We start from the raw sequence: 22,253 nt of genomic DNA, 5'->3' as shown, positions 1-22,253 counted from the left end.
CCAGCGTGGCCTCCGGGTCTGCAGGGGGCGCCGTCGGCCGCGCGGCCTGGGCCGGCCGCAGCCCCGCGGGGGCGGGGCCGCGCCTGGCGGTTGGCTGAGAGGCGGAGCCCAGGGCGAGGCGACCAGTTATTCGGTCCGCGCCGGGGGGTCGCCGGCGCCTCAGACGGTGGAGCCTGCTGGCTGCGTGGCGCCTCGGTGGGGTCGAGTCCCTGGGAGGCGAGTGCGGGGGCGCTGTGGGACGGCTGGGCGCCCTGGCGCCGGAGGCCGGGTTCGGGTCTCCGAGGCGGGGCGGGGGTCGAGGCTGCCGCGGCGGAGCCGGGCAACGCCGGGAGGAGGTGGGGGGGGGGGTCGCGGGGCCGGGGCGGAGGAGCGGGTCGCGGCGGGGAGGCGGGCGTCGCGCGGCGGTGGCCCGGCGCCGTCCCGGGTGCAGGTCTCGGGGCTGTCAGGCTGGGGGCGGTGCCCTGCACGGGAGCCGCAGGTTCCCGGGCGGCCGCCGGGCCCGCCGGTTGCCTGACAACACGTTGACGCTTTCCTAGGCTTCGGCTCCGCGTCTCCGGAGACCTCAGTGGCTCTCTGCGCCTGCTCTGACGGGGGCCGCGCCGCGGCTGTGCCTCTTTGAGGGCTTGCACCTGGGGGGCTGGCTAATGTTTAACACTTTGCAAGTCAAACAGTCTTTCCCGAATCCCTATTACAGCTTGCTGTTTTTTTTCTCCCCACTGTTGTTGCTGATGGGATAGAACCTTCTCTCTTTGCCTTGATTTTAATATTTTTATTTGGAATTTGAATATGGTTTGAAAAAAATCATGTGTATGTATGTATGTAACCTCTCTACCTTGATTTTAATATTTTTATATGGAATATGATTCTGGTTTGAAAAAAGTATGTTGTGTGTGTGTGTACGTGTATGTTTGCCCCGACATTGCATATGGAGGTCAGAGAACAAAACTTAGAGTTCTCTCTCTTTCTGTATTCACGGGCATCATCAGGCTTGCTACAAGTGCGTTTCCTTTTTGAACCATTTTGCCGGGCCCCGAATCAAGCTTTCATGAAATGTTAGCAGTGGAACTCATCTTCCCAGACCCGACCCAGGATACTTTTTCTCAAGTGTGGTTTTCGGAAAAGCATGGCTTGACTGTAACAAACTTAAATTTCACACTACCTTTTTTGTTGTGAGCCTGTAGCCTTTAATGCCTGAGCCATCTCACCAACCTTCCTCACTATCTTTTAAGTATCGTTCAGATTATATTGTGATGTGCCTCCCTGAGTGATGGAAGTGTTTGTGCAAGTGTATTAGCAGTCTGCATAGCCAAAGCTACCTACCTCATGTATGGATGCTGTTACTGTTGACGTATTGATAGCTCAAGCTTTAAATGCTTTATGTATTCACTCTGGATTTTGTATCCTGTTCTCCAACTTCATGCTCTTTCCTCAGCAACATGGCATATGTCTCTTGTCAAAATTCAGAGTGATTTGTCAAAATTTGGATGTACCCATAGTTGCTCCTGTAAATGTCTTCTGCTAAGGAGAAAAAGACTGAGAGACAGGTGGATTAATGAGAAACTTCATCTTTCCCTCTGTCTTCTACAGCTTTCTCAGGTCTACCCTTATCCCCTGCCTATGTCTTATTATTTTTTTCCAAGAGTCTGTTCTTAGTCCTTTTCTCTTGCTATAGAGTCACTTTTGCAGGTAGCTGCCTCCTATAGTTTTAACATTCTGGAGATATGATATTTTTGAGCTCTCACTATTAGCCTGGGCTGCCTCTGATGCTTCACCCTCCCAAGTATGGGGGTTTTAAGTATGAGCTGACCTATGAAACAAACAAATATTAGCCGCCCCTCCCAGGTATTTGGGATTGAATCTAGTGTTTTACACCTGCTAGGCAGTGATCTCCTTAGCTACAACCCCAACCCAATAACAAACAACTCCTAAACACAATGTAAACAATAATAATATTGTTATTTTTTGAGACAAAGTATTGCCGTATAATATGCTCAAGCTGTTCTGGAACTCACTATATAGTTGATGAAAGTTCTAGACATATTTAAATTGTTGGTAACTTTACTGAATCCTTTAAAGCTATCTCATATTTGCTCCCTAAACCCTAGACTGACTAGACTGTCATTCTGGCAGGGCATATGATCTAATATGGCAAGGATCATATTTTATTTTATCCACTCTCCTCACAAATCTAGCATCCCTAGCAGTCTAGACCAGTACTCTGGTTTAGAAGGGGAGTCATGTTCCATTTCTCATGCTTCTGTATTAAAGTCATGCACACTGCCCTACTTGGGAGAGAAAAGGATAGAGGTATCATTTTCCCTTGTATTGACTTGGATTATGACAACCAAGTATCAGTTAATGATTTAAATCTCACCATACTTTAAATCTAGAGACTTTCCCTCCATTCCTCTTTTTTTCTTTCTCTTGCTTTTTCTTTTGCTTTTTTTTTTTTTTTTTTTGAGAAAAGTTTCTCTGTGTAGCCTTGGCTGTCCTGAACTTGTAGACCAGGCTGGCCCTAAACTCATAGCGCTCCACCCGCCTCTGCCTCCCTGAATGCTGGGATTACAGGCATGTGCCACCGCTCCCAGCTTTGATTCAGAATCTTATGCATGCTAAGTATATGCTCTGTTTCTGAGATGTACCTTCAGCTTGGATGCGTTTTATTTATTATTAATAAATTATTATTAGGTTTGTTTTTCAAGACAGGGTTTCTCTGTCTTGATACCAGGGTATCCCTGGCTGTCCTGGAACTCTGTAGACCAGACTGGCCTCAAACTCATATCTGCCTGTGCCTGCCACCACTGCCTGGTCTGGATGTTTTTTGAAAAGTGAATGTTTATTCATACAACAACTATGAAAATAGTAAAGTAACTGGTATAGTGGCCTAAGTATCAGATTCGCTTGTTATATATGTGATGCATTGTTTTCTTCTTCATAGCTCTGTAGTAAGTAGTATTTCATTTAATAAGTGAAGAATCCTAGACAGATGAAAGAACATATCTTACATTAACCAAAATCAGTAAACAGTGGACAATTGGTTTCTAGTCCAGGTCTTTTGGTGAAACTGTTTTCTGGAAAACTATTTCTCATCTACATAACTGTGTCTGGAGCCACTAGGGAAAAGTGCTTGTTAATAATAATACCATAGAAAAATCTCTGAGAGTTTAAACCTGCCCTACAAAGCAAGTTTTAGGCCAATTAGGACCACACAGTGAGAGCCTGTGTCAAAAAGAGAAACCCCTCCCAATTCAAAACAAACCAAAAACCAAAATTTTGAATTACAGTGTTTAAGTCCTTAATGTTGCTTTAGAGTTGGATTCGTTCTGCTTCAGTCTTAAGTAGGGAGTAGCTGGGTTTGCAGATGTTTATCACTATATCTGGGTTAGACACTTAACTCATAAGTAAACATCCTTGATGTGGGTCATGTCTTCAAATTTGATTTTTAGCCATCTTTGGATATTTCTGTTAGTATATCTTGCTAGCTTCAACTTAATATATGTAAACTAAACTTTACTAAGACAGACAGCTTACTGAGATTTACATTTCAGGGTTCTGTGTGCTCTCTGAACTGTTAGTGGCTAGTAGCTCCCCTTGTCACCTCTTTTGTTATTCACCATATTTGTTAAGATATTTGTTAAGATTTTAGAAAAAAACAAAACACATATTTTTGAAACATTGTAGTTTCTGTCTAGTGTGGTGGTGTATGTCTTTGATCCAAGCACTCTGGTGGCAGAGGTAGGTGGATATCTTTAAGTTGAAGGCCAGTCAGGGCTACATAGTGAGATTCTATCTTAAAAACAAGAACAACAACAAAACCGGTTTCAGTAAAGATTGCAACTTTTTCAAACGCTGTAAGTAACTTACACTGAGATGTGTAGGTCTTACTCAGGTAACTGCAGCTGTTATATGAGTTCATGAGAGCAGCCGCTGTGTTACAACCAGAACTCAGCGTTTCATAGTCCCTTTTGCCTTCCTCCAGCTCACCCCTCTTTCATGATGCTCCCGAGTCTTGCGTGTGTAAACACAGATGGCCTTTTCAGGTCTGCGCTCACAGTCACTTATTCTTAGTACTGATCAGTTGTGAGTCTGTATTAGCAAAGCCTCTTGCAGAGGAAGCAGCATCGCTGACTGATGTGCATAGCCACACAGATATATGAATATGAATGCAAATGTTTATCAGGCAGTTTCACAACATGTCCATTTAGTAAAATAACCATAGTATGTTCCCTTTAGGGCCTTTGACCTTCCTTAGCGATGGCCTTTTGACCAGCTTTACAATACTAGGCATGGATGCAATACAATACCAGGCCTGTGGACAGGCCTCAGAGCCAAACAAAAAGTAGTTGGTTATTCCTTCAAAACAGTCATACTACTAATTGCAGTAGTGGGCATATCTTGCTTATTTATGTCTTACATATGCCTGTGTGCGAGAAGAGGGCATCAGATCTCATTTCAGATGGGTTATGAGCCACCATGTAGTTGCTAGGAGTTGAACTCAGGACCTCTGGAAAAGAAGCCAGTGCTTCTAATCACTGAGCCATCTCTCCAACCCACATAACATCTTCTATGCTAAAAATGGATCTTTAAAAAAAGGAGTTTGGGTAGGAGGTGCCTTGACTGGGTGGTCTGGTCTGGTCCCAGAGACAAATAAAAACATCAGTGCTAGACATGGGCATCCCCATGAGTGAGTTAGTGCTCAGGGAAGTTTTGGAGATTTCACAGGCTATTGTCTTTTTCCTTGGTTGTCAACCACGGCGAGAGGGTAGCACTCCATTGCTGAAGACACCATTTGCTTGGGTTTCAGGACATAGAGAAACCAATCTTGAACTGACTAGGAAACTTACTTTTTCCTGTCTAGCTCTTGTATGTCCCATTTATGTGAAACTTTCCAGTTAGATAAAATTATAGAGATAGATAAGAGATGATTAGTTCTCTGGGTTCAGGGGAGGAATGACTGTAGAGGGGCACAGAAAAACTTCTGTGAGCTCTTATTCTGTCAGGAGAATTGGACAGAGACAGAGTGTCTCAGAACACAGCTTGTTCTTACAGTTAAGCCACAAGGGAGGCATCCTGTGGGGAAACTCTTAAACTGATGCTAAAAGATACAGAGCTTCATAGCATCCTCAGGGACTACACTTCCTATTCTCATCACAGGTAGAGTTAGTTACCCTCAGGCTTTCCTGCATCATGACTCTTTTGGTCTTTGTTTGTGGGGTAGAAGGAGACTCACCATGCACTTTTGGTTGCCTTGGAACTCACTGTAAAAGAGGCTGTCTGGTTGAACTTCAGAGATAAACTTGCCTCTGCCTCCAAGTGCTAGGATTTAAATGCTAAGTGTGTGCTCCTCTCCCAGCCTTCATCAGGATTGGTTTTTCCAGCAGTATCTCATTACCATGTTAAGTCTATACCTGGGGCATGTGATTTTTTAATATTTGGAAAAGGCCCATGTTATTCAGTGACTATTTTATGCATGTATGTGCCCTTACGATCTGGGAAATCCTAAGCTAGTCAGTTTTAGGGTATTAAGTAAAGATTATTATATTATTCTTATTAATATATAAACTATAAATAGTTTTTTGTTGTTTGTTTTTTGAGACAGGGTTTCTCTGTATAGCCTTGGCTATCCTGGGCTCTATAGACCAGGCTGACCTTGAACTCACAGAGATCTGTTTGCCTTTGTCCCCAGACTCTTGGGATTCAAGGTGTGTGCCACCATTGCCTGGCTCAAAATTAATTTTAAGTAGTTAAACAGTTTTTCAGAGAAAAGTGGTTTATTTTGTTTGTTTTTTAGATTTTTTGAGAAAAGTGTTTTAAAGATTTGTTTTTTATTTCCTTTTGTTTTTTGATTGTGTGAATATGGATTATGGAATTCGTTGTTGATCTCATTTGTTATTGCTTCTTTTTAGTTATCATATAACTATATAGAATGTTTCACTGTGAGGTTTCTATGCATGCATATAAAGTATTTTGAGCGCATTTTTCCCCCTGTACTTTAATCAGCATTTAGACTTTTCTGGGAAGTTGAAGAGGAAGAGATAGATGCTGTATATGTTCATTTCTAAGTATGAAGTTCACAGTGTGATATTGAGATTAAATATTGAAGGTAGACCAAGACTTTGTCTTAATACTTGAGCTAAAAACGCTACAACATAGTTGTGCTCATTGAAGACTTTTCTTTTTTTCAGAATCCACAAAATGGCAGATAGCTTGGATGAATTTATTGAAGAGCAAAAAGTGAAACTGGCCAGAGACAAAGCTGAATTGGAAAGTGATCCACCTTACATGGAGATGAAGGCAAGATTAGTAATTGTCTTTCAACATGTTTCTTTAAATTGGATTTAGTGACACATGCCTTTAATCCCAGCATTTGAGAGGCAGAGTCAAGTGATTGTGAGTTCACTGCCAGCCTAATCTATATAGCAAGAATTCCAGGCCAGTCAGAGCTACACAGTGAGACCCTGCCTAAGAAACAAACAGACAAAGCAGTCAAACTTGTTTCATTGAGACTGTTCCTGAGGGTTACACCAGTGAGAGTCTTCTGTTTCATACTCAAGTTTGCCTGGGACACTGTTGTTCTGATTCTGAGAGCCTGACTCCAGAAGTGAATTGTGAGATTTTTTAGTGCATTTTTTTTGTTGGGATTTTATATCTCACAATATTCTCTTTTGTTGGAGCTCTAATACTTGATAATGTGTTTAACAAGAGGAGGAGGAGACAGAGGCCCAGAGCGTAAGCAGAACACATGTAAAAGCAAGTTTTCAGATTTTTATGTGAAAAAATAGTATAAAATGAATAAAAAATATTTTTGAAATACATATTAATAAATTTATTGGGGTAATTTATTTTGTACTATATGCTTTTTAGAACAAGTATGTTAACGTAGTTGTTTCTGAAAAGCAATGTCTGGAAAGTTTTCTTAAATCGCTTTTCTTTTAACATAAGAGTGATTTATTCTATTTAGCAAACACTGTGCTAAGAGCCATGCTGGACTCTGGGAGCACTGCACTGATGCCCGCTCTCACAGGCTCAGTGTGTGTTAACAAGACATGGTCTGTACCATATGTTTTACTATAGTGAGATTATCTGTATAGAATGGCTCACCCAAGTAATTTCTGGCTTACCTGTTTTCCACTGTCTCATTTGGTTTAGCATCTGTTCCACACAGAGATAACCAAATTGAGATGATAATCATGACATTCTAACAATACATTTTATTTATATAACATATGTGTGCTAAATGTGGGTAGATCATAGCCTTAAAAGGTTATATTTCAATGCAGTATTTGAAGTAGAAGCATATCTTAATATAATTTTCCAATAATAATAAGACTAAAATGCTGGAGTTGATGAGAGGCTTTGATTCCTGACACTGACTAAAAAGCACTGAAGTGCTTGTCCTTTTAAACACTAGCCATGGTTGTCTTCCAGACAGTCTGCTGTGTAAAAGGAGTCATGGCAAGAGCTTAGTATGTAGTGATTTCTTAGTCATTAAATCTGTACGAAGTAGGGGTGCTTTGTTTTTTGTTTGTTTTGTTTTAAAGATCAAGAAAATGAATTCTAAGGGGTTGAATAGTGTCTTCAAATAGACACAGGGATGGATTCAGATTGGTACTCTCATCCAGTGGCAGGGCAAGCACATAGTTACTTGATACCCAGAGTGAGTGTGCATGTTTGGGCGTATTACTGTATATAGCTTTATTAAATAATCTTTATGTACCAGTTCAAAATCACTGCTTGTTGAGGGCTTGTAGTCCTTCCTCAGCATCTCTGGGTCTTTTAATCTTGATCTATCTTTTGTCTTCCTAGCCCCTCCATGTAAGTGAGTGCATGCATGCGTGCGTTAGTGCGTGTGTCTGTGTGTGTCTGTGTGTGTTGTGTATGTTTCTATAGGTGTGTCCACAGGTGCATGAGGTTTGAGTATGTGTGGAAGGAAGCCTGATATCCACATTAGGTGTTTTTCTTATTGCTGTGACCTTTTCTGAGATTGTGTGTGTGATGTGTATATTCATATGGGTGTGTCTACACATACATGTGGTTTGAGTATGTGTAAAGCAAGCCTGATGGCCACGTTAGGTATCTTCCCTGATTCCACCTTCTCTTTTGAGATGGGACATCTCACTCAGTGGAGTTTATAGAATTTCCTGTGCTACCTGGCCAGTGAACGACACAGTCTTCACTGTCCCTGGCCCCTCAGAGCTCAGGTTATGGACACATGCTGCTGGGCCTGGTTTTACATGGGTGTTGGGCATCCAAACTCAGGTCCTTAAATTTGCAGAGAGGGCATTTCACTGAGTCATCTTATCCCCACTCTTTACATATAATACATATGTAAATATTACATGTAACATAACATCATTTACCTAAGAATTATTTTTATTCTGTGTCCCCATAGCAGTGTATAAGCTCTATAGCAGAAGCTTCTCAATTTTGATTTTTACTCTCAGTTTCTAGTGTCTGGCACTTACTAAGTGCACTTAATAGAGACTCAATTAGAAGAAATAGGTAGCAGAAGAGTTGTTACAGTGTTGAACTAATTTTGGTTAATTTCCAAAACCTTACACTTCAGTCTCTGCTGTGTAAGTTTTTCTAAGTTCTTTAGTATGTTGAATAAATTTTGAGATGAATTTGTATATTTTGTGGAGTTCTTTGATTTGTAAATATCATGTCTTTTTCAGGGAAAGGCATCAGAGAAACTCTCTGAAAACAGTAAAATATTAATCTCTATGGCTAAGGAGAACATACCACCGAACAGCCAACAGCCCAAGGGATCCTTAGGTATGGTACTATGTGTGCGGAACTGATTTTAAGATATCTTTTGCAGGGCATTGTGAAAGAGGTTTGTTTCTTGAGGAAAAAAATTCTTTAGAACTTTATTTTGGAATCTTATGGCAATGTGGACTGCATGTGAAATGTAACTAAGAGAACTTTGTACCTATTTCATTGACCTTGCCTGATTGTGGTCGACGGAAATATTAGAAACTGTGTGACAATTCCATCCTGTAAGTTGTGGAGGAAATGGACTGTGTGTCTTTGTACAGTGACTGAAAATAAATGTCAGAAAACTGGGTATGTGATACTCTGTGGTCCATAGGTTACATAGTGGTGTATGTCTGTAATCTCAGTACTCAGGAGAGGAAAACATAAATCTCCAGGTATAGGCCAAAACAGGCAATACAGCAACAACCTGGGTAATTCTTTGTGAGGTAAAAGTGAGTGGAAACTTCATATTTAGTCACCCTAAAACAGGGAGAAGATTTCACATCACCTTGACGGTCCAGACACATGCCATTTGTAGTGGTCTCACAGATTTAACTTTCAGGAAATGTACCAGGCTATTTTTATGAGTATACTTCAACACTTACTCGATTACTCCAATATTTTTAGAGCTGATCCATGTGCCATGGATCTGAAGTACTTGGGATAGACCAGTGAGTAATGTACCAGTCACCATCACCTTATATCATAAATATATAGTAGATGCATGAACCCAGCTTGGCATTTTGCATTGTTCAACATATTTTATACGAGTGGGTCTCAGTGTTTGCAAACAGAAAACACTCCAGCCGTGGCTGGCTCAGATAATCTGGGGGGGATCATTAGCATCTTTACCTGATGTCACTGAACATACATGGTTCTCAAAACATGCTTGTCCTCTGAGGATCTGTGGGCCAAAGTATGCCAAGGAAAATTGCCGTTGAGCCCCTGCCTATATACAGCTCAATGGCAAGTTCTATGTGGTGCTGACACCATATTTATTAGTAGACTAGGCTAATTATTTTGCATGTAGAGTTTGTTAATTAATATATGTGTTCTTAGATAATCAAATCAGTCAGTTGTGTACCTCACATAGACAATACTTGAGTACTTCATACACCTACAATAATGTGTTAATTGCTCTGCTGTAAGCTGTTTCTGAACTGTTGGCATTTATCATGTAGCTAGACCATAATGGGTGTCACGGCAATAGGGTATTCCAGAAATGATTAATTTCAGAGATGTTTATAGTTATTAGAATATTAATATATTTGGACCTATTAAAAAACTGTGACATAGCTAAAAATTAATAACAATTTAAAAAGTTTGAGTATGTTTATGTATGTGTGTACATGAGAGAGCCTGCTTTTATTTATTAAAAGTGGTAGACTTGCTTTTGTTTAAAATTCAAAGGAGGGCTTGACAAGATGGCTCAGCTGGTAAAGATGCTTGCCACCAAGCTTGAGTTTGATCCCCAGGACTCACATGTTGGTGTGCATATACATGTACAAATAAGTTTAACAAGAAAGAGTCAAGGATGTGTAAAGTGGATAAAAGGTTATTTGGTTAAAGACCATTTTGTGTGTGTGTGTGTGTGTGTGTGTGAGTGTGAGTGAGTGTGAGTATATGCATGCATATACGCATGTATGCATATAGATGGAGGCCAGAGGCCACCTTGGGTGTAGTTCCTCAGAAGTCTACTTGCTGAGACAGGGTCATCACTCATCAGAAACTGAGTTTGCCAGTTAGATTTTGTTTGCAGCTATGCTCTAGAGATTGGGTTCCAAGCATGCACCACTACACTCAGTTTTCTATATAGGTGCTAGGGACTGAACTTAGGGCCTTATTCTTGCATTCTTTACTTATTAAGCTATCTCCAGCCCAGGGACTATCCTATTGTTGATGACCACATTGGAACTATGAACTTAATATTACAGCCATACTGATTTTTAAAATTATGTCTTAGTATAAAGTGTTTGGAAACCTTTTTAAAAACTACATATGAGTTTGTTGATATATTTTTATTTTAAAACACAAGTATATTGCCAATAGTATGTATCTTGTGTGATTCATTGATGGTTGATTGAAGCATTTTTACAAAAAGTAAGCCAAGAGCCAAGCTCAGTGGCGCATTCCTGTAATCCCAGCACTTGGGGAAGCAGAGGCAGGCAAATCTCTTGAGTTTGAGGTCAGCGTGCTCTACAAAGCGAGTCCAGGACAGCCATGGCTACACAGAGAATCCCTGTCTAAACATTCCCCTCCCCCCAAAATAAGAGAACAAAAAATGAGTCATTGTTTTCACTGGACTAGTTAGTTCATGATCACAGGTATATTCTTTGTTACTGCTTTGCTTTTAATATGTCACTGGATAAAAAGGAAGTCTAGCTAAAACACAGAGTCATTAATTGGCTTTTTACTAGGAAAAAAACAACTCTGTGATTACTATCAGTATTAGATATAAAGTAACTCCGTTTTTTTTTCTTGCAAATTATTATTATTATTTTGGTTTTTCAAGACATGGTTTCTCTTTATAATAATCCTGTTTGTCCTAAAACTCACTTTGTAGACCAGACTGGTCTTGAACTCGGATATCCTGTATGCTTGGATTAAAGTTGTGTGCCCCACGCCTGGTGGTTCTTGCAGATTATTAGCTAATATGCAACTTTAGGAAAATGAGATATTATGTATTAGTAAAGTTTCTTTCTTCTTTTGTTTTGTTTTGAGACACAGTTTCTCTATGTAGGCTTGGCTGTCCTAGACTTGCTTGTAGACCAGGCTAGCCTTGAACTCATAGAGATCTTCCTGCCTCTGCCTTCTGGAGTGCTGGGATTACATGTGTATGCCACCATGCCCATCATTAGTAAAGTTTCTTAATCTCTAAACTCAGTTTCTTTAACTAAAATACGTTTGATAATACTGGGGATTGGAGAGATGGCTTAGTGGTTAAGAGCACTGGCTGCTCTTGCAGAGGATAAAGGTTCAATTCCCAGCACCCATACAGTAGCTTACAACTGCCTGCCTGTATAACTTTTGTTGCAAGGGATCTGATGCCTTCTTCTGACATCCACAAGGTCCAGGTGCACATGTGGTTAACAGATATACATTCATATGATAGAGATAAGTTTTTTATTTGAAATTTGTATGAATTAAAATTAATTCTAGGAATAATTAAATTAATAGTAGACTTTTTAGATACTAAGTCATTAAGGTTAAGCACAATAACTGAATTCTGGGCTTATGTTTGTCTTGCTTGGGTTGCTATGCCTTTGTGATGTACCTGTTTGGTTTCCTTACAGTATGGACATTTGTCTTCCAGGGCTGTTATGAGCAGTAACTGAATGTGTATGGAAAGACAGTTTAGTTTACATGTAGTTGGGCCATAAATAATCATGTTCCTTCATGTTTTCCATCTTCTACAAGGGAGCTACACTTTGACGCTTAAATAGGAGTGATATTCTAAAGTGTAATATGTGGCATGTGTTGTCTTTTCTTAAATTGGAGTCACTTCATGGCTGTCCTTTTGCTTCATAAGCTCGTCAAATAACTGCATCCACTCATTTTTTTTATTTTTAGTTTTTCTTTTTTTTTAAAGTATAAATCTGATTTGAAAATCTGTTCTCAAACCCAAGTTTCTTCTGAGTCTTACTACCACAATTTCTTTTATGAACGTCTTACTTCCTATTGGATGTTTCTGCGTTGACTACCATGTGTTCTCAAGTTTTCTGGTTCTTGCTGTCTTAACAAGCCGCTTTCTCATTCTTGACTTTTTTTTATCACATCAGATAGTGAGGTTCACTTGATTTTAACAGAGTTGAATTCCTAATGTTGAATGAGTTCTCTAATCACTGATATGTCTTCAGCCTCTCATATTCTGAGATTGTTTTGATAACCTCCTAGTGTTGGTTTTTAGTGTGTATGTGTGTAACCTTTTTATGTCCCTGCATGCTTTTTAATATCTTAAGAAACGAATATGCTGTATTAGTCTTTGTTTCATTAGCATTTACTGCTGGGTTGGCGTGGCCAGTTCTGCTGTGGCATTGTATTTCTGCTAGCTGACACAATCCTTATTTGCTGGGAAAAGATATTTTGAATTAATGAGTGAATGTTCTCATTTTAAAAATTTAATTCTCTTGGGAATATAGAGTTTAATTTTCATGGGACCTTTTAAAAATTGTCAACTAATATAACTATTTGATGCACATTGGGTATTATTAAATAATCCTTTACAGTTTAGTCTTAGGGTTATCATTGCTGTTAGGAAACACAGTGACCAAAAACAACTTGGGGAGGGAAAGGTTTATTTGGCTTACACTTCCAGATCATTTCCTTCATTGGAGGAAATCAGAATAGGAACTCAAGCAGGGCTGGAACCTGGAGGCAGGAGCTGATGCAGAGGCCAGGGAGGGGTGCTTTGTACTAGCTTGCTGAGCCTCCTGTCTTCTAGAACTCAGGACCACCAGTCCAGAGGTGGACCTACACACAATGGGCTTCACCCTCTCCCATTAATTAAGAAAATGGTTCATTTTCCAGCATCACATGACAGCTTCACTGTGGTAGGATATTAGATTCCATTGTGGACCTCGAGACTTGTTTGGTGTAGCTCAACCCTAACACACACCTTTAATCCATATCTTTCTGTTTACTATAAATTTGTTGTTTTAGCTCAGCCCTAGCATACACCTTTAATCCAAGAGCTTTCTGTAAATAGGATTAAATAAAGTTAACCCTAGGTCAACAAGTAAAACAAGCAACCAGCTGACAGGGATTAAACAGAAAGGAAGGACATTGAGAAAAGGGTATTTAAGACAATGTGGAGCAGAAAAGGCATGTGGCCTTTTCCTTTGGGATGTCTGGCTGAGTAGGAAGGTCAGCTGGGTGCTTTCTCTGCCTCTCTGAGCTAGTAGGTTTTCACCCCAGCATCTGGCTCATGAGTCTTCATTGGTAAAATCAAATGATTGGGATTTTCTTTATAACAACAGCTCACAACTGTCTGTAACTCCCAAGTTCTGATACTGTCACTGAGAGATACATGCAGGAAAAATGCCAATGCAGATAAAATGAAAATAAATTATTAAAAAAAAAAAAAAAAAGAAAATGCTCTCCATTTCTTTCTTATAGACTGATCTTTATGGAGGCATTTTTGTTTTCACTGATGCTCCCTCATTTCAGATGAGTTTAGCTTGTGTCAAGTTGACATGAAACTAGCCAGCACAATTTTTTTATAGCTTCATATTGGATTACTTTCATTAAAATGAGGCCAGATAAGGGGCTGCAGAGACGGCACAGTGGGTACTTGCCATGCAAGTGTGAGGACCTGATTTGGACTCAGGAAAATCTAGGTGAAGTTGGCATGGCAGCTCACACCTAAAATGGCAGTGTTCTTAGGGTGAGACTGGAGGCAGAAACAGCGTTCTTGGAAGCTTGCTGGTCACTGGCCTGGTATTCATAGTGGTGGACAGTGAAGAGAACCCATCTCAAACACTGTCTCACCTGTGTAGGGTGATCTTAAATTCTCATCTAACGCAGGTCTATTTGGAAATGATGTATCAACTTAAAGTCTGTGAGAACATAGTTAAATATAGAAGTAATAATCAGTAATATGTAAACCACAAATACTCATCTTCACCAGTGAAAACTATAGGTGTCTTAAAGTACAAATACTATAGGTGTCTTAAAACACTAAGTTTTAAGATTTTCTAAATTCGTTTCTGCAAGATAATTATGATATACATAGATAATATTGTTAACTTCCATTGTACATCCCATAAGAGGATTTAAGTTAGTATTATAATGTCCTCTGAAACCAACCACCTAGATTTGGACTAGGTGAACATCAGTGTTCAGGAGGCAAATGGCCACAAGAGTATCCTCTCTAAGGGTCTGGGGCTGTAGCTCACTGGTGGAGTGCTTGTCACATTTAGAGAGACCTGAGTTCCATCCCTAATATACATTCTCTCTCCCTCTTTTTCATTCACTCTCTCTCCTTCTCTTTCCCCCTCTCTCTTCCTCTTCCCTCCCCTTCTTCTCCTTCTCACTCCTCCTTCCACTCCCAAAGCTAAACAGAAGAGCTAGACAGGTATGGTAGTATATACCTGCTTGGGAGGCTGAAGCAGGAGGTTTGAGAGTTTTCCCTTATTTTGGATACCAGGTTTAAGTTCAGAAGTCCCAGACTACTCTCGTTCTTTCCTGCTAGCTATATATTTTGGGGAAACTACTGCTTCCTAAGGTTTGGTAATTCTTGAGAATGATTTAGAAAACTCAGAAGTAAAAACTACCTTTATTTGCAGCTGGCTTATTTTTGTGTAGGAAATCTTAAGGAATCAACAAACATTGCTAGAACAATAAATGCATTTGTCAAGTTCAAAAGAGACAAGGCAAAAAGTATAAAAGTGAATTGTATTTCAGTAATCTGAAATATCAAATAAATGAATGAGAATTCAGAAAATCATCAGACATAGCAAAATCTTTAAGATTTACATGTAAGAAACTGTAAAGCATGGCTTACTGAAATTAGGGCTTTTAAAGTAAATAGAAAGCCACAAATTTACCTGGACCATAGAAAAGAGGTGCATAATATATTGGAAGCTACATAATGAGAAGGCAAAACAATATTCAAATTACTGTTTCTTATTTGAGATAGTCTCAAGTATCTACAATGACCTTGAACTGCTGATCTACCTGCCTTCACCAGTGGCAGGCAGTAGGTTTAATAGGCATATAGCACCATGGCTCAAATTTTAATTATTTTTATAAGGAAGAAAACAATGGCAATATCTGTAAAACGTTAGAACCTTATTCAATAGCCGGATTTTTCCATGCTAGGTAAGTCAACAAGAGAATGATGTGGGTCTACCGAGAATATCACAACAGTATGAGTAGACATCTGTTAATAGTTCTCTACCACAAGCAGAAGGAAACACCTCCTGTCTGACAATGGTAAAAAAAATTGTGAATTCACACTGAGGGATATAATGTACTAAGTAATGGAAACGGAGTAGCTTCTGCCATTAACAACCCCATGTCGAGCCTCAGAAATCTCGAGTGACAGACAAGGTGTGAGAGTAAAAGCCATGATCTCTGCGGTTTGTGAACAGACCTAGCTGAACCTGGGGCAGTACCCCAGCTGAAACCTAGCTTTCGTGAAGCACCGCTTTTGATCCCGAGCACCATATTAGCTGGCTGTGTTGGCACATGCCCTTAATCCCAGCACCGAGAGGGTAGAAACAGCAGGAGTAGAACTCCCATTGTCCTTGACGACACCGTTTCTGGCCAGCCTCTTCCTGAGACCCAGTCTCTAAATAAACCAAAACCAGACACAAAACAAGACAAAAAACCAAGCAGAGCATATTTATGGCCCTCGTTAGTTTTGATTGTTACCTTTACACAAGCTGGAGTGCCCTGGGAAGACGGAACTTCAATTGAGGAGTTGCCTTGATTAGATTTGCCTGTGGCTGTGTTTGAGGAATTATCTGTATTGACTTACTGTTAGACCTTCCCAAGGCTCTGGGCCTGGGCTGTACTAGAAAGCTAGCGTCACTTAGTAAGCAGCGTTACTCCGTGGCTTCTGCTTCAGTTCCTGCATTGACTTCCTTTCCTTATAGACTGTGTCTTGGAAGTATAAACCAGAAGGAAGAGTTTCCTCTCCCAATTTGCTTTTGGTCATGGTGATGAAACATTCTAAAACTATGATCCATTATTTATTTCTTTCAGATTTCATACTGTTTACCTTATGTATTTGGCAAAATCCTTTTAGTGAAATCCAATTCTGTGTCTTGTCTGTGGCACCTATATAGCTGAATTTGGTTGAGTAAAACACAACAACCACAGAATTATTCAAATATATTAACTTAATTTTTGTTGTCAGATAATTTCACCTATGTATATGTTTTGATTGAGCAAACCTTCCATTTTCCTCTCCATTTCCTTCCCTGTTAGCTGTACCACTTTTCCCTCTTTAACCTCATGTGCTCTTTTTAAAAATCTGGAGTCTACTTAGCACTACTTACATATGCATGGGTGTAGGACAGTAGGCCTCTAAGGGGGCCACATCCAAGAAAAAAACTAGCACACCACCCGCTAGCACCTGTCAGCTGCCAGTACCTCCTTAGCGAGGGCTGGATCTGTGCGGGCCTCCCAGTCTGTTTTGGTGTTTGCATCTGTTTTGTGCATGCAGTCATGGTGGCTGTGAGTTTGTATTTGTTATGGTACTGCTGTGTCCAGCAAGCACTATTTTGCTGCAGATGTGTCTCTCTGTGGATAAAGCTGAAGTGTATTCCCCCTTTTTTCCTCTAACAGAGAGGGTATCTGGTCTTCTGTTGAGGTCCTTAATCTACCTGGGGTTGAAGCTCCTTTACGGCAAAACTTTTAAAGAATTGTCAATGTTTTCTGTCTCTAATTTTCCTCTCTTCAACTTTAATCAGGCTTTCTCTTTTATGGCTTACCTACAGAGTTCAAGGTCACCAATAACCCAAACACAGCTATATTTAATGGTGGTTTCTAAAATTTCATTTTTTAGAAATAGGTCTTCTTTATGTAGTATTTTCTCACTTCTTTCACAATCTGTTGTCTTCACTTGGCTTGGCAGCTTCACTTTTGGTTTCCTCTGCTGTTCCCAGTCCCTCCTTGTGCAGAAACTGTTCACATAGTTGACCTTGAACTGCTTGCTCTTAGAAAGTTTTTCTGGTAAGATTGGCCTGTGCTTAGAATCTCCCTGGAAGTGTTTCCACACGCTGAAGTAAAACTATGCCTAAGTGATAAGAGTGGCTCATTGTGTAAAGCATAGTTAGTGTGAAGCACACAGAAGTCGACCACGTTCTCTTGGGAAGCCTAGAACCTTGGTCATTTTCAAAAAGCCCTAGGCAATGATTCTCTAATAGCTTGCTGGGAGACAACACGCTGTATGTGTTGTCACGGCCTGTGGCTGAAGGGATCACTGTGTTCTGTGTGATTCCAGTAGGGAAGGACTCTGCAGCCTGTCCCTGGTTTCTTCTGGGTTTTGCTTTATGTACCTCTTCCTGTTGCTAATTTTGGTTTTCATCTTTTTACTATAATGTGTAGTTGTGAATACAGGGATTTCTGAGTGCTGTCAACTCTATTCAGTCATCAAGCTTGGGGATGATCTTTGTGTGTTTGTTTTGTTTCCTTTTCCATTCCCTTACCCCTAAACAGGAGTACATTCTGCTTCTGAAGTCCAGGGGTGATTTTAGCTAACATTTTTAGAAATCATCTCTGATTCTTTTTTTAAAAAAATGTTTATTTATTTTTATTAATTCAATTTACAATTCAGTCATAGGCCCCTCCTTCCTCTCCTCCCAGTCCCACCCTCCAGCGTATCTTCTCCCCTATTCCTCACAATAGGAGAACCCTCCTACCCAGACAGCCCAGCTCATCTGTTCACAAGGACTGAGTTTGTCTTCCTCCCCTGGGGCCTTGTAGGGAAGTCCCATCAGAGGGAAATAATAAAAAAGCAGGCAACACAGTCCATGTCAGAGATATCCCCACACCCCTACTTAGTAGGCTGACATGAAGCCTAAGATGTCCATCGGACTTCTTTTTTTAGGGTCTATGCATTGTAGTATTCCTATCCTGTACTATGTAACTAAAATCTGCTTATAAATGAGTAAACACCATGTGTGTCTTTCTGGGTCTGTGTTACTTCACTCAGGATAGACTCTAGTTCCATCCATTTGCATGCAAATTTCATGATTTCCCTGTTTTTAGTAGTTGAGTAGTATTCCATTGTGTAAGTGTACCAAAGTTTCTTTATTCATTCTTTGGTTGAGGGACATCTGGGTTGTTTCCAGTTTCTGGTTATTATGAATAAAGCTGCTATGAACATGGTTGAGCAAATGTTCTTGTTGGATGATGGAGCATCTTTTGGGTATATGCCCATGAATGGTATAGCTGGGTCTTGAGGTAGAGCTATGCTCAGTTTTCTGGGAAAGTAAAATGGTTGTACAAGTTTTTGCTCCCACCAGCAATGGAGGACTGGAATGTTCCTCTTTTTCCACATCCCTGCCAGCATGTGTTATCACTTGAATTTTTGATCTTAGCTATTCTGATTGGTTTGAATAAGAACATGGAATCTCAGAGTTGTTTTAATTTGCATTTCCCTGATGACTAAGGGCATCGAACATTTCTTTAAGTGTTTCTCTACCATTTGATATTCTTTGTTGAGAATTCTCTGTTTAGCTCTGTGCCCCATTTTTTAATTGGATTATTTGGTTTGTTGGTGTTTAATTTGTTGTGTTCTTTAGTCCTCTCTTGGATGTAGGGTTGGTGAAGATCCTTTTTCAGTTTGTAGACTGTTTTGTCAGATGTAAGATTAATGAAGATCTTTTCCCAGTCTGTAGACTGCTGTTTCATCCTATTGGTAGTGTCTTGTTTTACAAAAGTTTTTAGTTTTAAGAGGTCTCATTTACTAATTGTAGACCTTAGAGCCTGAGCTGTTGGTGTTCTGTTTAGGAAGTTGTCTCTTGTGCCAATGAGTTCAAGACTCTTACCCACTTTCTCCTCAAGCAGATTTAGTGTGTCTGGTTTTATGTTGAGGTCTTTGATCCACCTGGACTTGAGTTTTGTACAGGGTGATAAATATGGATCTATTTGTATTTTTACATGTAAACAGCCAGTTAGACCATCACCGTTTATTGAATATGCTATCTTTTTTCCTTGGTATGTATGGTTTTGGCTCCTTTGTCAAAAATCAGGTGTGCATAGGTGTGTCAGTTTACTTTTGGGTCTTTGATTTGATTCCATTGATCAACCATCCTATACCAGTACTGTGCAGTTTTTATGACTATTGCTCTGTAGTATAGCTTAAGGTCAGATATGGAGATAACTCCAGAAGTTCTATTATTGTATAGGATTGTTTTAGCTATTGTTTTTCCATATAAAGTTTAGAATTGTTCTTTCAAGGTCTGTGAAAAATTGTGTTGGTATTTTGATGGGGATTTCATTGAATCGGTAGATTTACCTTTGGTAAAACAGCCATTTTTAATATGTTAATCCTACTGACTCATGAGCATGGGAGATCTTTCCATCTTCTGGTATCTTCAATTTTTTTCTTCTGAGATTTGAAGTTCTTGTCTTGCAGGTCTTCGACTTCCTTGTTAGAGTTACCTCTAGATACTTCATATTTTTGTGGCTATTGTGAAGGGTGTGGTTTTCCTAATTTCTTTTTCAACACATTTGTCATTTGTATACAGGAGGGTTACTAATTCTTCTGATTTAATCCATCCAGCCACTTTGCTGTAGTAATTTATCAGCTGCAGGAGTTTTCTGGTTGAATTTTTGGGGTCACTTATGTACACTATCATATCATCTGTGAATAGTGATATTTTAACTTCTTCCTTTCCGATTTGTCTCCCTTTGATCTCCTTTAGTTGTCTTATTGGTCTAACTAGAACTTCTAGTACTATTTTGAATAGATGGAGAGAGTGGGCAACCTTGTCTTGTTCCTGACTTTAGTTGGATTTTTTTGAGTTTCTCTCCGTTTACTTTGATGTTGGCTATTATTGGTTTGCTGTATATAGTCTTTGTTATGTTTAGGTAAGGGCTTTGTATCTCTGATCTCTCCAAGACTTATCATGAAAGGGGTGTTGGATTTTGTCAAAGGCTTTTCTGCATCTAATAAGATGATCATGTGATTTTTTTTTTTCTTTCAGTTTGTTTTTATGGTGGATTACATTGATGGATTTTCGGATGGTGATCCTTGCATCTCTGGGATGAAACCTACTTGATCATGGTGGATGGTGTATTTGATGTGTTCTTGAATTTGGTTTCCAAGTATCTTATTGACGATTTTTACATCAATGTTTACAAGAGAGATTGGTGTGAAATTTTCTTTCCTTGTTGAGTCTGATTAGGTATCAGGCTGACTGTGGCTTCATATAATGCGTTTGGCAATGTTCCTTCTGTTTCTATTTTGTGGAATAGTTTGATGAATATTGATGTTCTGGTAAAATTCTGTGCTAAAACCATCTGGCCCTGGGGTTTTTGTGGTTGAGAGACTTTTGATGGCTGCTTAAAGGGCTGTTTAAAGGGTTTCCCTGCTCTTTATTTAACTTTGGCAGGTGAAATCTATCAAGAAAACCATCCATTTCCCTTAGATTTTCCAATTTTGTGGTATACAGGTTTTTGAAATAAGACCTAATGATTCTTGGATTTCCTTAGTGTGTGTTATATTCCCCTTTTCATTTCTGATTTTGTTAATTTAGGTACTGTCTGTCTCTTAGTTTGGCTATGGGTTTGTCTATCTTGTTGCTTTTCTCAAAGAACCAACTCTAGTTTTGTTGATTCTTTGTTTTGCTCTCTTTTTTTTCTAATTTATTGATTTCAGCCCTGAGTTATTTCTACCATCTACTCCTCTTGGATGTGTTTTGTTGTTGCTGCTGCTGCTGCTGCTGCTGCTTCCTCCTCCTCTTTTCTTAAGTTTTTAGGTGATGTGTTAAGTTGCTGATATGGGATCTCTCCAGTGTCTTTATGAAAGCATTCAGTGCTATGAGCTTTCCTCTTAGCACTGCTTTCTTGGTGTCCCATAAGTTTGGGTAAGTTGTGTAATTATTAAATTGAATTGTAGGAAATCTTTATTTCTTCCATCACACAGAGATCATCGAGGAGGGAGTTGTTCAGTTTTAATGAGTGTGTAGGTTTTTCATTGTTTTTGTTGTTAGGCTCTAGATTTAATCCGTGGTGATGTGATAAAGAACATATATCAGTTGAGGTTTGCTTTGTGACCTCAATTGATACATGAACTGATAATGGTCAATTTTGGAGAAGGTTCTGTGTGGTGCTGAGAAAAAAAAAAAGTATATTCTTTTGTGTTTGGGTGAAAAGTTCTGTAGACACTTATTAAGTCCATTTGAGTCATAGCCTCTATTAGCTTCATTATTTTTCTCTGTAGCTTCTGTCTTGATGATCTGTCCATTTGTAAAAATGGGGTATTGAAGTCTCCCAGTATTAATGTGTTGGGATCAATGTGTGATTTAAGCGTTAATATTTATTTTACAAATTCAGGTGCCCTTGTATTTGGGGCATAGATGTTCAGGAATGTGATGTCCTCTTGGTGGATTCTTTGGCTAGAATGAAGTGTCCTGCCCATCTCTTTTGATTAATTTTATTTGAAAGTCTATTATATATTAGGATGGTTACTCCAGCTTGCTTCTTGGGTCCATTTGCTTGGAAAACCTTCTAGCCCTTTATTCTGAGGTAGTGTTTATCTTTGTTGGTGAGGTATGTTTCTTGAGTGCAGCAGAATTTTGGATCCTGTTTCTACAACTGTTCTGTTAGCCTGTGTCTTCTTATTGGAGAGTTGAGTCCATTATGTTGATAGCTATTAGTGACCGATGGTTGTTAGTTCCTCTTATGTAATTGGTGGTGATAATGTGTTTGTGTGCTTGTTTTCTTTTGGTTTTGCTGTTTGAAGTTATCTATATCTTGTGTTTTCTTGGGTGTAGTTGACCTTCTTGGGTTGGAGTTTTCTGGTATCTTCTGTAGGGCTG

General features: G+C 39.6%; 1 protein-coding gene across 20 annotated transcripts in view; it reads left to right on the top strand.

The window, feature by feature from the left end:
- Cspp1 (centrosome and spindle pole associated protein 1) overlaps positions 1 to 22,253 on the top strand; it is a 107,074-nt gene that overhangs the window by 1,852 nt on the left and 82,969 nt on the right. For 7 of the 20 annotated variants that reach the window (XM_060385886.1, XM_021644440.2, XM_060385884.1 and 4 more), the window contains exons 1-3: positions 91 to 216; positions 6,186 to 6,294; positions 8,676 to 8,775. In XM_060385886.1, coding sequence (XP_060241869.1) covers positions 6,196 to 6,294; positions 8,676 to 8,775 — 199 coding nt within the window. In that variant the 5' untranslated portion in view covers positions 91 to 216; positions 6,186 to 6,195. Of the gene's footprint in view, positions 1 to 90; positions 217 to 6,185; positions 6,295 to 8,675; positions 8,776 to 22,253 lie in introns of those variants that run through there. The other 13 variants (XM_060385872.1, XM_060385871.1, XM_060385874.1 and 10 more) reach the window with 5 other exon arrangements.

The sequence above is a fragment of the Meriones unguiculatus genome, chromosome 6 (assembly GCF_030254825.1).
Source record: "Meriones unguiculatus strain TT.TT164.6M chromosome 6, Bangor_MerUng_6.1, whole genome shotgun sequence".
Lineage (NCBI taxonomy): Eukaryota > Metazoa > Chordata > Mammalia > Rodentia > Muridae > Meriones > Meriones unguiculatus.
This window is presented reverse-complemented; position numbering and strand designations above follow the sequence as displayed.